General features: G+C 35.8%; 1 protein-coding gene across 2 annotated transcripts; it reads left to right on the top strand.

Moving 5' to 3' along the window:
* The first annotated feature begins 204 nt into the window (after positions 1-204).
* On the top strand, positions 205-15813 carry tppp (tubulin polymerization promoting protein). Of its 2 annotated transcripts, none has more exons than XM_079895546.1 (5): positions 205-348; positions 6114-6197; positions 6892-7224; positions 12081-12234; positions 13273-15813. In XM_079895546.1, exons 2-5 carry the CDS (start codon positions 6178-6180, stop codon positions 13477-13479), a joined length of 714 nt encoding a protein of 237 aa, XP_079751672.1. In that variant the 5' UTR covers positions 205-348; positions 6114-6177; the 3' UTR covers positions 13480-15813. The 2 variants fall into 2 exon arrangements, with proteins under 2 accessions (XP_079751672.1, XP_079751671.1); XM_079895545.1 differs by having other exon boundaries at positions 212-348; positions 6114-6243.
* The last annotated feature ends 494 nt before the right edge of the window (positions 15814-16307 follow it).

Here is a 16307-nt window from a genome sequence, read left to right as displayed (position 1 = left end):
AATATGTAAAATAATAATAGTAATAAAACAAAATAATGTTACATTTTTTACATTATGTATTTAAATATAGATAAGCTCATAAAAAAAGTCTGTAATTCATTAATTAAGTCATTTTTCTCATGTTCACTTCACTCACTCACGCGGGCATATTCAGATTAAGGTGACAGCGCGCGAGCCAATCATCGCGCGGCGCCTACTGGTCCTCGAGCGCGCTCTCCAGCGCGGCGCACACTCACGCGCGGATGACAGCGAGCGTCGCGTTGCGTCTCTCAGTCCCGCGGATGTCTCATGTAAACATGTTCTGCTAGACACTAACAGAAAGAAGAAAACGACGGAGACATCTTTCAGGTGAGACTGTGTTTTGACCATTCTAGCAGCGCGTTTCTCTCATACCATCCGATTTAAACGCATTTAAAACGCAATTGATCACGAGCGTGTTTGTTTTCATCATTTTAGCTCAAAAACAACAACCCGAGCACATTTTGTGCTTCATTTTTGACCGTTGTCACGGAAGTCCATGCGATTTGGTTTCGTTTTTGTTTTGTTGCGCAATTCTGTGCTGGTTTTGTTTTGTATTCGACAGTATTGTTGCATGTAAGGATGCAGAGCTGCAGTTACATGCATGAGATGCACAGTGTTCATGACAATAACAATGATCACGTGTTTCATCATGATGCTCATGGTCAGTTTATATAACGCTTGTGTGATGCTGGGAATGTATAGAGCTGTTACATAAACGCTAGTGTATGAGTGTCGATTAAAAGTGTAGAATCAAACGAGATGAAGAACGAAATTCTGTCTGTCTGTCTATTGTTCTGTCTATGGTTCTGACTATCATTTCATCCACCATCTATCTATCTATCTATCTATCTGTCTGTCTGTCGTTTTGTCTATGGTTCTGACTTTCATTCCAATCATCCATCCGTCTATCTATCTGTCTCTTTCTGTCTGTCTTTCTATCAGTCTGTCCATATCTATCTATCTATCTATCTATCTATCTATCTGTGCATCCATATCTATCTATCTATCTATCTATCTATCTATCTATCTATCTATCTATCTATCTGTCTGTCTGTCTGTCTGTCTGTCCATCCATATCTATCCATCTATCTATCTATCTATCTATCTATCTATCTATCCATCCATCCATCCATCCATCCATCCATCCATATGTCATATAAAGTATGTTTGTGTATATTGACATATCTGAGTGAATTTTAACATTCATGTATTTGAGGATTGTGCGGTTCAGACACGGAAAAAGGCTTGAGGTTTTTCATTTGATCTCCCATCACAGTTGTTTTGTCCATATGTTCATAGATTAGCTACGCCTGACCAGAGGACGCAGCCATTCGCAGAGTTTGGCCCAGATTTTTCAGTTCTAGGTTATGTTGTTAAAAACAATGACTTTTGACGCCAACGATTACACCAACATCTAAAACAGACGTTAAAAGTCGAAGCCTTAAAACATGGCCTAGACTGCACACATGTCATAATCTGCATCATTAGTGCATCGTTGCAGAGTCAGTACACGTAGAAATTGCCATGCTGGAGACAAATAGCATTCAGTGTGTGAGAGTGTATAGGGACATGCAGCGAGAAAGACATGTCTGTATAAATGAGGAACGGGCGGCGGGTGATGTAATGAAAGATGTAGTTGACCCGATCAGTGGCAGCAGGGTGATCTGGGGCCATCTCTGAACGTTTGTGAAGCAAACAGGCACACGCCACACACACACTCAGACATCATGGAGACGTGTTTGTCTGCGCTAGATTTTTCTACATTTACATTTATGCATTTGGCAGACTTCTGACTTCAGACTTTCATTTAGGGATGCACGATATATATCGGCCACTATATCGGTATTGGCCAATATATGTTCATTTTTAATGTTATCGTTATCGGCCCAATAAGAAAATTTGTCCGATATATTAAAGCCAATAAATAATGGATTATTTCCTTCAGCTGAGGCACTTCAGATGCGCACTGTTCGCCATTAAGGGTTTGAATTGCTTGAAATAACTTCAAAAAGGAAAATACAGTAAAGTGCAACATGTGCAGCGCAAGTCATATAAGCTACATAACATTATAATGAGAACATCATAATTGTGTGCTTGGGACATGGCTGTTAATGGTGACTTGTTTTGTAATCAGGATCTCCAAAATTATTAAAAAAATTGGATTTAGATTTATCGACCAATATATCGGTTATCGGCTTTTAAATATAAAGAATTATCGGTTATCGGTATCGGCCAAAATGTTCATATCAGTGCATCCCTACTTTCATTGCATTCAAGGTTTTTTTATAAGTTGATGCATTCTCTCTAGACATTAAACAGTCAAGACATGTTTGTTTTTGCATTATTTTTCAGTGGAATCCATCCTAACTGATACCAGTTTGGCAGTGTTTAACTACTGATAGGTTCAGATTTACCTGTGCTTATCTGCGTCCTCTTCCTGTTTATGCATTACATCATATCCTGTTTCTGTCCTCAGTCCATTCTCGTCAGTCTTTTTATGTTGCTGACATTTTTTGAATTCCATGTTCATTTTTTGCTGATATAAATAGTTTTTTTTGTGTGTGTGTAAAATAGGTCAGTTTATTGTCTGAGCTCTCATCTGTGCAATGCATGACCAGAAGGCGAATGCATATCATCCTCATACGCTCCACCAATCACAGATTCTCTTGAGGCCTGTGTGTGCGCATGCAAAAAAGCATTTCTCCCTCTCTGACGCCTCCATCATACTCTGTTCTTCTCTGAAGTTCACAGAATTACCTCCAGCATTAGACGGCAGCAGATGTCTGGCTTGATTGCTGTGTTATAAAAGCATTCAAATTGTACTCAAAATTGCATAGTTATGGTTTCATACATCATATACAATAAACATGATGAACTAAGAGATCTCTTATAATCAGTTCAGTCATTAGCAGTATCAGTTTTATTATGTTAATAATTGCAGAAATTTTATTGACTGGGTGTGTTCATGTGAGTATTTTAAGGAACTCTTGTTATGTTGACTGATATGACAAATTGACAATAGTATTGGACTTGACTGACTCTTTTTATATAAAACATATTTTTTTATCACAGCAATTGTTTTATGTGTGTATATATACATATATATATATATATATATAATGTATTAATATCTTGTGATATAAATATATCACACAATTACTGTGATAAAAAATAATGTTTTATATAAAAAGAGTCTGTGTGTGTATATATATATATATATATACACACACACACACACACACAGTGTGAGACAGTCAAGAGACAGTAACAGTGTGTGTATAATATATATGTATATATATATAATGTATTAAAATCTTGTGATATATATATATATACACACACACAATCTATAACTATACAATCTATAATATGCAAATACAATTTTATTTAAATCACTGGATTATAAAAAAAAATGATTGTACATTTATATATACTGTATATATGTTATATATTATATATATAATATTGCTTCATGCAATTTGATTGTAATTATATATCCTATATTGGAATTATTTCATAAATATTTAAGTTATTTTGATAATCCAGTGATTTAAATACTTAACGAATGCAATTTGCTTATTTTTTGATGGAAAAATATCAGATTATATTCAATGTCAAAACAACTAAACTCCCAAGTTCTTCCTAGTTTTGATATTTCTATCTCGGTCACTCTTTTTTTTGCAAGAAAGATAAGAATGTTACCTTTTATTGTCACACTGGCCAGCTAATGCCAGCGATAGTGGCGATGTCACTGACGCGACCGTGTGTATGTAGTACACTAGACTGCACAATGGGCCCATAGAGCTGAATGACATGATTGAGAGTGATTCATAAAGGTTTGTTTCTTTGTTGAAAGAGAAGTAAAACACAACGCTCTTGAATAGGGACATCTTCAAGTGGATTTTGAGGGTCCTCTTGTACATTGACTGTACTTGAGGAGTTCACTTTGGCCCTACAGAGCTCTTCTGTCCGACCATAAAGACAGATTCATCTACTGTAGCCCATGTGTCCCAGTGTTACGGCCGTGTGACGTAACCTCTCTGTCTGGTTTGGGACAGAGGATACTGCTAGTGCTGGTCCAGACTGTGTTGTATAAAGATTGACTTAGTGGTTTAAAACATAGAAAAGGAGAGAAAGAGCTGCTTTGGCTTTGTAGAGGTGTCATGACATTGCACTATGGGAGCTTCTGGGAGGTGAGCATTCAGTGTCTGTGAGAAAATGAATTATTTGTGTTAATTTTTACAACCTTAACCATTAGAAATGCTGTTTAATGTTGGTACAAATGTGTGATTGAGGTGCATGTGAGCAAGATCATGTGAGATTAGTTTTGTGTAGTCAGACTTCACATTGCAGGTTATTCTGACCAAGTACCGCCCACTTAGACAGGAAGAGACCGTCTGACGTGCAAAGCGACCAATCACAGTTGGTTTTGGTGTTTTGGTGCAATTGTGGTTTTGAGTCTTTTGCTTTGAACTCAAGTGTTTTATAATGTGAAGATGTTTCTGCACTGATTCAATCATTTACTTTCTTACTACATGATTCAAATCAAACTTTTTTCTTGAGTTCTTAATGCAGATGTTATGAATAATCTCAGATTTTGCTTTGTGTTTGATTTGAATCACATATAGGAAGAAAGTAAATAAAGTCATTTAAATTTTTTATATACATTTTAAAAATACTTTTTTTATTGTAATTTGATATCTTAAATCTTGCTCCTTGAAAGTTGAAAGTAAGTGTGATCTAAACAGCTTGAGTGAGTAATGGTAAGCATCGGCCCATGAGAGCATATTGAAGGGTTTGTGTTTAATTCTGGACGATTGCATCATGAAGGAAACACTTATTCTCATCCTTGTAATGTTTGACCTGAAGCAAACTGTGCTCTAGAATAACTACTGTGATCTAGTAGTGTTTAAAGTGTAATATCATGATACTGTAGTAATTTTCAATCACATTAATGATACTGTATCATTATGTAGTTACTTTTGTTGGAAACCAAAATGTTTTTTTTTATATATATATTATATAATCATGAGGTAATGCCTATTATTAGTAATCCAGAGAATAATCAAAACTTTTTATTTGATTTATTTACTCTTTGTATTTGGAACTTGATGGACTCAAACCAAAGGATCAGATGAATCATAGCAAATGAATGGATCAGAATTAGCTTCATATTATAAAACACTTGAGTTCAAAACAGTCAAACTAATATTATTAGGAGTTAAAGCACGAAGCCATAAAACTGATTGTGCAGCCCAAACTTTAGGCCTAGAGACTTGAAACTTGGTCAGATGGTAGTAGTCTTGCTCGCTACTCACATACAAGGACCACCAATAAACACTGTATTTTCCATTGAAATCCTCGGCTTAAGATTAAACGTATATTTCCAGTTTCATTTACACCATTAAAATCTTTCTGCCATTTAGAATTTTCTGAACTCTTCTTAGGCCGTTTGTCCGATTCCCTCGAAACTTGACATGCATCATCTACAGACCCCCATGGCAAAAAGTTGTCTAAAGAATTTCGATTGGTGATTCACGTTCATGACGGGGACGCCAAAACGTCCAAAGTAGGCTGGGCCACTTTCACTAAAATGGCTATTACTCGAGATATTTTCACCAAACTTGTTATACTTATCACAAGCTCATTCTGTGGTCACACAAAAAAATCTGCAACGATTCACCACTTGGTGGTCCTCTGCTGCCATCTACTGGTTATAATGTTAATTTTGTCATTCTACTCACTAATATAGTTCTTTTCACAGGTTTTGCTTTTGCATTCATTTTTAGACATTATAAAATCACTATTATAACATTTACAGTCACGTTTTGTCAAAGTTTATCACTTCATCCTTAGGTATCAGTTTTGACAATTATGCCACATTATGATTAATGTGAAAACTGAAAATGGTGTTATTCAAAGGGGTCGTCTAGATCGTAACAGAATAGATGGCATAAAGGTCTTAAAACACTTGAACCCTGTTAGTTGCTACTTGCAGCTATATTTATTATTATTATTCCTATTTTGCTTTGCTCTTTGCTTTTAACCAGTTAATATTCATGTTCAATACAAAACTACTATTGTCGTTTCAGCTGCATCAAGAAGCAAGAGGAGCGAGTCAAAGTGAGCAACACTGACGTGGAATCCGAGCGCTGGATGGGCAGCAGAGGGCAAAGGTCAGACTAGAGATGCTAAGCTATGTCAGACTTCTACACAATAAAAGTATGTATTTCACTGGTGATATGGAAATACATGCTCTTGAGTATATCTAAGATAGTACGCTGGAAATGAGTGCAAACATAAATTGAATTGGCCACAACATTGCCATTTTGGTGATCAAAGATGAGTTTTAAGGCAAACAATTATTGAATATTACTTTAAAGTTGATATATTTTATAAATGAAATGAATTTGAATAGATTTCATGTGTAAGTAAATAAATGAAATAAACAATAAATAAAATAAATAACAAATAAAAAACAACAAGTGGCATTTCAGACATTGATTATTAATATCATCTAATGTTCCTGAAATCTCAGCTGAAGATTAAACAAGATGGCCTTAACTGATTTTGGATGGGTAATGCTGAACTGTTTGTGGACCAGCTGGCTCAACTGGTTATTGATGCAGCTTGATCAACATAACCATGATCAGCATGAAAGCTGTCATAACATGAACAGTGTAATATGGAAATACAGACATACTATGGTATATAGACAAAAGTATTTAGACACTTAATCATGTCTAAATGTCTTTGCATTAGATACAACCCATCAAAGCAAGTGTCATTGATTATGAAAAAAGATGCACAAACACATTTTAAATTATATTACCAGTAATATTAACCATTAAAATTCACGTTCTTTTCCAGCAACATGGAGGAGTTTAAAGTTCAGACCGCCAAACATCCCGTACCCAACAGTTCGCCCATGAGGCCGCACAGTGAGCACTCGAAAGAACAAGCAGCCAAACGCCTGTCCTCCGCATCCAACGGCACGAGCGATGGAGGAGCGGGCTGCAAAACGCCTGTGGAGATCACTGCGCTGGAGGAGTCATTCCGACGCTTCGCCATTCACGGAGACACGCGAGCCACCGGGAAAGAATTGAACGGCAAGAACTGGTCCAAACTGTGTAAAGACTGCGGCGTCATCGATGGCAAGACCATCACACTCACAGACGTGGATATAGTCTTCTCTAAAGTCAAGTATGCCATAATCTGCACCACTTTTACACATTTAGGAGTAGAGTTACGGAAGTAAAAGTCCCATTCATTTTCTACACAGAGAAATATATTTATTATGCAAAAGGCCCGTTCACATCAAGGTCGTTAACTATAACAATAATGATAAAGGTATAGTTTTAAAATCATTCTAAATGTAAAGAATAGCAGAGTCCACAACACAACTATAACGGCACAGTGAAACTATATTGTTGAATAAACAATAATCAGGTGATAAAAATATCAACAGCCAATCAGAATCCATCCTGCTTTAAAGAGCTCGGCATTTAAAGCTGCAGACGACAAAACTGCAGCATGCAGAGCATAAACAGAGCATTATTTTGCGTTGGTCTGGATGCTAATAGTTGTCTTTGTAGTTATCGTTCTTGGTGTGAATGTGCCTTAAAAGTGTTCTTAAAGGGATAGTTCGGCCAAAAATTATATTTAACCCATGATTTACTCACCCTCAAGCCGTTCGAGATGCATATGTCAATCTTTTTTCAGACGAACACATTTTCAGTTATTTTAGAAAATGTCTTAGATCTTTCAGTGGTTATAATGTCAAGCTATGGGGTCCACCTCCTTCAAGTCCCAAAATGTGCTTGCATCCTTCACAAAAGTAATCCATCCGGCTCCAGGGGGATAAACGAAGGCCTTCTGAGGGTAATCCGTGCGGTTTTGTCGTAAAAATATACATATTTAAAACTTTATAAATGAAAATATCTTGCTTCCGGCAACGGTCGACGCGCGTTCACGGCAGATGGATGCCGGCGTAGGACGTAGCGTTTGATTTAGCTATACTTCGTTCTACGTCACGATGCTTCCTACGCTACGTCCTACGTCACTACATCCTGGGGTCCACTCCATCTCGAATGAGTAAATAATGGGTTAAATATCATTTTTGGCCGAACTATCCCTTTAATGCAATTCTAATGACTTGATACTCACAATAAGATGAGCTTATACTTATTTAATACTGATGAAATATATATATATACAATTCATTTCCATCTGCTGCCTTGGATCACTCACTTTGAGTTTGATGCAGTGTATACTGGGATTGCATTGTCTATGAAGCACACATGCTATGCTTTCTTAGATTTTGTCTAAAACGTTATGTGCCCTCAAATGCTCATGAAGGTCACGATTACGCTGTCAACCAATTGGATTTTCTCGCAGACATCTGGTATAGCGTGATGCATGCATGAAAACAGCACAAACACTTGCGAGATCTGATTTGGGCCGCAATTAAATGTGGTTCTTGAATTTAAAAAAATCCATGTCATGACCCGTTTAAATGAGGAATATTATGACATGTTCCTTCGTTCCCAGAAAAAAACTCGAGACTACAATGGAGGAGACATTTCAGGGAGTTCAGAGACAGTGACACTGATATAGAGAATAACTCCCGCTGTAGCGACTTTGTGCTTTATAAGTTTGCAGACATTTTTCACGCTCAAACAACAACATTAAAAAAAGAAAGTTAAAAATGTAAAAAAGCATAATAGGGCCCCTTTAACAACTGTGATAAAAAAAAATAGGCTTTAAAGTGTAGGAGTGCAACTGATATTTTCTGTAACATATTTGCCTTTAATCATTGCATTCATTTTTGTTCATGCATATTTCTGAATATACAGTGAAGAGGAGTCGTGCTGTGTTGATATTTCTCAGGCTCATCCCCCACAGCCACAGGCCATGATGGCTCATGCTGAATAACCCTGATGACTGCAGGACAGAAAGAGTCATCGCTGCTTCAATAGGGACTGATTTTAACGATGTGCCCTTAATATAGAGCACCGTAGACACACTGATCCGTTCAGTTTGAGGTGTTTAGAAAACACTGCTCGAGTAGGAGAAAGAATTGATCAAAATCTTTGTACTATTTATGCAGTGAGGAAATTCTCTGCCTTTTATCAAGAGATTCGTTTCACCCAGACTGAGAGAGAATAAAGATTATTCTGCTAGATGGAGTCAGAACAAGAAACGTGAGGCAGAAAGAAAGAATGCAAGCAATATGCTTGTGTTAACATTTAAAAGAAAAGTGCAACCAAAAATTAATATTCTGTCATCATTTACTCACTCTTATGTCATTCAAAACATGTATGCTGTTATTTTTAAACTAGGGCTGTCAAAAGATTAATCGCGATTAATCGCATCCAAAATAAAAGTTTGTGTTTACATAATATATGTGTGTGTACTGTGTATAATTATTTTGTATATATAAATACACACACATGCATGTTGTATATATTTAAGAAAAATGTTGATTTTTGTATAATTTATATATAAAAAAAATTATATTTATATATAATATAAATTATATATAAATATATACAGTATATGTATGCAAATATTTCTGTGTATTTATATATGCAAAATAATTATACACAGTACACACACATATATTATGCAAACACAAACTTTTATTTTGGATGCAATTAATCGCGATTAATCTTTTGACAGCCCTATTTTAAACATTTTCATGCAGCTCTTTTTCATAAACCATCTGTAAAGCTCCAAAAAAGACACACAAAAAATAAAAAATAAAAATTTAAATATCATAACAGTAGTCTAGACAAACTTATATTCTAAGTCTTGTAAAGTAAGCGAGCAAAATGCAAGTTACTTCAGTTAAATATGTTGATAATTGTATTTTATTATAAAAGTTTTTCTTGCCATCTTTGAGCTTGATTGAATGAGCCCGAGCACATGTGCAGTCAGTCAGTGTGTGTGTGTGTGTGTGTGTGTGTGTGTGTGTGTGTGTGTGTGTGTGTGTGTGTGTGTGTGTGTGTGTGTGTGTGTACAGAGGCTCAGGCCAAAGATCAGGATTGAGCTTAAAAGGGACACTGTAGTCGATCAGCATCACAGAACTAAAGACGTGTGTTTCCTTTAATCAGTGCGGCCCATGACAGATTAAAGCCCCTCATGAGTGCCGATTCATCTTAATGATGCTTGATAAAGCCTTTAAAACTGCAGCACAGCAATGCAAACACTACAGATTCTTCTGTTCAGCACATAAGACCACATTATAAACTAATTCTTCATGCGTTAAAATGTTTCAATAAAAGCTAGTCAAAAGTTCAGCATATTAGAACCATACTAACAAACATTAAATACAATAATATACTTTATTGTCCCCTTAGGGACATTTGTCTTGGGCTCAGTGTATGCTGCATTTCCAGAATAAAAAATAAATAAATAGATAAGAATTTATAAATAAATTCTAAATCAATCACAGAATAAATCAATCACATGTATGTATCTCACCTAAACAATCCATACAGTGGAGCAAAATATGTTGAACAATACATCATGTTATTGAAAGTAGATTTGCAGACTTAAAGGATGAACAGTGAGTTTTTTTTTTATATAAATGTCTTTGTCAGTCTGTTTTAAAAATTTAAAATGTATTAACATTTTTCTTTGCAAAAAATGTTTTTTTTTATGTTTATTTTCATTGTGTGTGTGTGTGTGTGTGTGTGTGTGTGTGTGTGTGTGTGTGAGAGAATATCAAACTATATATATATACACTAACTCCAACATTTTGGAATTCATACATATTTATTAATTATGGAATATAAGGATTATTAATAATTGAGTGCCAATAATAATTAAGCAGCCAATCAGCATATTAGAATGATTTCTGAAGGATCATGTGACACTGAAGAGTAATGATGCTGAAAATTCATCTTTGATCACAGGAATAAATTACATTTTAAAATATATTCACATAGAAAACAGTTATTATAAATTGTAATAATATTTCACAATATTACTGTTTTTACTTTTTTTTAAATCAAATAAATGCAGCCTTGGTGAGTAGAAGAGACTTCTTTCAAAAACATTAAAAGTCCTTTTGACCGTTAGTGAATGTAGGGTTAAATATGTCTGTTTATGACTTATGTATGCATGTAAATATGAAAGCATTCAGTGCATACGCATAGTTTAGAGAGGGAACAGCGCTGAATTTCTTAGCTGACATTAGGCAGCAGTGAACAGTCGGAGCGCTGAAGGATCGCACAAACAAAACGAAGTCAAATTAATTATAAAGCCAAAGAGGCGTGTTTACCAAAGCTTGTTGCTATGACAGCAGGTTGCTGGGGGAGACCACAGGCTTTATGGGGCTTTGTTTAGGTTCTTGGTCACCATGGTAAAACTGTTTGTGTTTGTGTTACTATGCACTGTTTTACATTGTTGCTTTATGGGCCGAATGCGCCCGAGTCAAAATGTAAATCCTGCTTTAAGATCAGATAAATCAATTAGTTCTGCTGATTTTGGTGACCAAACACAGAACCAAAACTGTTTATCATACACACACAAATGAAAGACCGTCGAGTTTAATTGGACGCTCGGCCCTTGACAGCAATAAATAAGATGCGAGAAGCATCTCGTCCTCTTTAAAAGTTGATTAAAAGTGAATTTGAGTTTGCTGGCCGTGTGTAATGACCCAAACGCTGGAGCTCTCAGAGCTGACATGTTTGTGTTATCGCACACGGCTGTTTACACTGCGTCTGTTCAGACGGAGAGCATGCCGCGCTTTCAGAGGCCTTTATCGAGGCAGTTACCACGCAAACTCAAATGTATATTTCATCCATTTACGCGCCCTCAAGATGTATTATTCTGATGTTAAGCAGAGGTTTGGAACATGATATTTTCATTTGCATGTGTCACTCTCAGACAGACCGGCCAATCAGATCTAAAGCATTCCTCGTGTGTTTACAGAAGCTCTTTTAATCAGGTCTTGCAGGTTTGTGCTTCGCTATGTGTTTATATTTGATGCCACAATATATACTGATGAATTTATCATCTATTTGTCTTTGCTTTATGTAATTGTTTTCTAGGAACAAATCTGGCCGCACTATTACATACAACCAGTTCAAAGAAGCGCTGGCGGAGCTGGCCAGGAAACGCTTCAAAGATAAGAGCAGCGAGGACGCCGCCGAAGAGCTTCACAAACTGATAGAAGGAAAATCACCCGTTATATCTGGAGTCACGGTAAAGCCCGGAGCAAAAGTGCTGTTCTTTCTCTACAATACACATTTATATTCGGAAACTTTGAAATACTAGCACTTCTCGTGGTCATTGCCTCTTTAAAGGGGTGGTATAATGCCCTTTTCACAAGATGTAAAATAAGTCTTTGATGTGTGTATGTGAAGTTTTAGCTCAAAATACCCCACAGATATTTTATATAGCATGTTAAAATTGTCAATTTATGAGGGTGAGCAAAAACGCACCGTTTTTTTGTCTGTTCCTTTAAATGCAAATGAGCTGCTGCTCCCGGCACAGGGGGCGGAGCTTCAAGAGAATGCACTGAAAATTTTTTAAAAATGTAGCCTTTTATGTTATCTTTCTTTAATAATTTATTTTTAATGTACAGTATGTGAATAATAAGTGTTTACAGTTAAACTGTATGCTGATTTCTAGATGTAATAATAGTGATGATTTAATGAGTTATTTTTTAATTAAATTAATAATTTTATTCCACAAGGATGCATTAAATTGATCAAAAGTGACAGTAAAGACATTTATAATGTTACAAAATATTTCTGTTTCAAATAAATGCTTTAAACTTTCTATTTATCAAAGAATCTTTGTAATCATTATCAATAATGATGCTGAAAATTCAGCTTTGCATCACAGGGATAAATTACATTTTAATATACATTCAAATAGAAAACAGATATTTTAAATTGTAATAATATTTGACAATATTAAAAAAATATAAAAAATATTAAAATCAAATAATTTCAGCTTTGATGGGCAAAAGACTTCTTTCAGAATCATTAAAAATGTTAAAGCAGTCTTTTAAATGGTAGTGTACATGTGTAAGTTTTCACAATGTAATCTTGTTCTTCCAGATCCATTGTTTTAATGTCAGAAAATGTTCATTATACTGATGGCGCTTTAGAGGAATAAAACTCCCAGAAAAATTACAGAAAAAATAAAATAATGAGATAACTAAATGAAGACAAGATTTGATGATGTTTGGGAGAACTTCTCCTTTTCAAAGTGTCTTTCTCCTTCTCGACACAGAGAGCCGTGGCTTCTCCGACCGTGTCCCGTTTGACTGACACCACCAAGTTCACCGGATCGCACAAGGAGCGTTTCGACGAGACGGGTCGCGGGAAGGGGAAGGCGGGACGCGTGGAAGTGGTGGACACGTCCGGATACGTCCCTGGATACAAGCACGCAGGGTCATACGAGAAGAAGATTCAAAAACCTCCACAAAAACCCATGTGAGATTCTCCATCCAGCAGTGAACGCGAAACCCAACTCTAAAGCACAAAGGGATTTTTGTCATTTTCCAATTGAGGGTATGTCTTTTTTTTTTTCTGTGAATAACATTGAGTTTATGTTCCTCTTCCTTTAAGTGTTTTATTACTTTTAACTGGAACGCTGTTTACATCCAAACACTGACGTCACCAGCTGGTACGTTCCTAACAAACACGATGATGCCAAGAGAAAGACAATATTGCACGCTGTATTAGTGTTTTTTGCTGATAATCCGTCGTAAATATTGACATTAAATGCATATATGAATATTTGGCATTTGTGGCTTCTCTTATGATGTGATAGAGTCAGGCCTGAGATATAAGTTACACGCAAACGCTTGAGCAATGCAATGCAAGTGCATTAACCCATGGGAAAGTTTCCTTCAAATGTTTGTGCCAATAAACAATTTGCATTATAATAGCAAAACTGGCAAAACTAGAACTGTGGTCACGTATTTTATATTTTCCACTTATATTTTAATGCATTTGGCAGACTCTTACATTGCATTCAAGGTATAAATTTGGTCCGTTCATGCATTCCCTGGAAATCAAACCCATGACGTTGCTAGCTGCATGCTTGTAAAGTATGTTTCAGGCCTAAGTTAGAAAAAAAACATTTAACTTTGTTTGACAGACTTAATATTTAAAGAGGTCATGACATGGATTTTAATATGTTCCTTGAGGTTCACTTAAAATGTTAGTTTTTTGCACAAAAAACAAGTATATATGCGGAAAAACGATTATTTTAAACCGTCATTGCATAGGAAACAGTAGCAACGCCCACTTGCTATTGTATGCCAGATTTTGAGAACATTATCATTTACAGAACATTTACAGACAAAGCATTGTGAAATAATTCACTTATGTTTTATGATGCAGCTGCTGTCAGATCCAGTACAGTTGTAGCTTCATCTGTCACAGAAGTTTCTCTCCATTACACTGCGCCTCGCTGACAAAACAAAATGCTCCGAACAAACATATAATCCTCCAATGCGATCCGGGACGCCATTAAAATAAACCGTCCACTTGTTTCCGATGCTGCGATCCTTCTGAAGTCTGTACAGAGACACAAAAGAGCTATTGTCAAAAAAAAAAAACAAGGCAAATTTCATCTCTCATGTCATGACCCCTTTTAAGTAATTTGGATGCATTCATGGCTTTAAAAACTGACTTGACTTTTTTTTTTTCTGCTTCCCCATTTAATTTACCAGTAACAAGATCTAGATTTAAAATTTAAACAAAAAAATCGACTGATTCTGTTTGGATTTCATGTATATTTTAAACACATCTCTATGATCTATAACTGAATGCAAAAGTCCAACCATCATAAATTGTTATTTGATGCATAAAGAATTGACCGCTGGTGCTCAAGATTGTATATCTAGTTGTTTGGTCGATGTTTTTGTAGGTTTGACAAGTTAATGGCATAACTATGTATTTCTGATTCTATAATGGCATAATATGAAACATTGCCTGTGTGTTTTTAATTGTGGAATGATTAACTATATTATGTAAAAGGAAACACCATCAGCAAAAGGTTCAGGATTTTCTTGTCATTTTCCTATTTGCTCTGCATTACAATACCTTTTACCAACGTTATCATACCTCAATACAGACTCAAACCAGCAGGGCTTAATGTCCTTTCAAAACTCCTCTGGGTATCTTAACTTAGAGCTTTGAGCAAACAAAATGCCAAAAACAATATAGAAGTTTCTAATGATTTGAACACGTATAATCAGACTCGCACAGAACCTGCAGCCCTGAATCAAAACAGTTTGTTATTCGTTTATGAATTATTTAGGCTAATCTGATCATCTTTCTGCCTACTCTAAGCTCTCAATTAGCACATTTTACCATATTTAAATCCATTATGCAGATTTCACCCCAAAATCAGCATATAAAACACGATTAAGTTTGCAGATTCTGCCTGGGGCCGGTTTATCAGCAATAGATCAACCTGCAAATGAAGGTATTGAAATGAATTTTTGTATTTTGCTGTGGATTTTAGTTTGAAAAGCACTGTTGTTATATTTAACATGTCATATCAAGGCACTTTGCTGTTAAGTGTTTCTGCCTACAGAACAATGTTTACAAGAGAAGTGACATGCTGTAACTAACGCCGGCATGGCATAAGTCTAAATGAATACATTCCCTTTACCATAACTAGTGTTCTGAATTATTTATAAACGCACTGCCATCTGAACACACTGGACAAGATCCAACCTTCAGGGTTCCCACACTTCTGACCAATGACTTTTCCATGAGCATTCCAGTCGTTCTGTGAAAACTGGATGTGGATTTTTTAAAAAATGATCTTTCCGATTTACTAATGAATCATTCTAACGTTCCAGAGACTAAAGACAAACGACTCAAAAGAATGATTCGCTCACAAATCGGACCTCACTATGGCTTGTGAACAAGTTTTACTCAATGCAAAAGCAATATTTATTAGCTAATTTAATAGTTTAAAACGGAGCTAATTTTATCACTAGTAAAATCTATATTCATATTATACAATTTCAAGAATAAGACGACTTTTCCAGATCTGGAAAACACAGATTTAAAATTCCCTGATATTTTACGTGATCGTGGGAACCCTTTCGTAATAGATGAAATTGTCCACGTCTATGGAGAGAAGGGACGAGTGAGAGTGTACAGACGTATTCTTCTACAGAACATCTATTTTCAGATAAGAAAAGTGGCTACGGATCATAAATGTCAAGCTCTCCTGCAGGTTCTGCTCAGAAAGGGACTCATATTTATGATAATAAACCACAAATAAGTATACATGTTGAC

This window comes from Squalius cephalus (genome assembly GCF_949319135.1).
Source record: "Squalius cephalus genome assembly, chromosome: 15".
Lineage (NCBI taxonomy): Eukaryota > Metazoa > Chordata > Actinopteri > Cypriniformes > Leuciscidae > Squalius > Squalius cephalus.
The sequence above is the reverse complement of the archived record's forward strand: the minus strand, read 5'-3'. Positions and strand labels throughout refer to the sequence as shown.

Bases quoted from the DNA above. Each gene is read 5' to 3' on its own strand.
- tppp (XM_079895546.1), top strand. From the start codon at position 6,178: ATGGGCAGCAGAGGGCAAAG. The intron at 6,198-6,891 runs GTCAGACTAGAG...GTTCTTTTCCAG, and splicing joins ATGGGCAGCAGAGGGCAAAG to CAACATGGAGGAGTTTAAAG. The intron at 12,235-13,272 runs GTAAAGCCCGGA...TTCTCGACACAG, and splicing joins CCGTTATATCTGGAGTCACG to AGAGCCGTGGCTTCTCCGAC.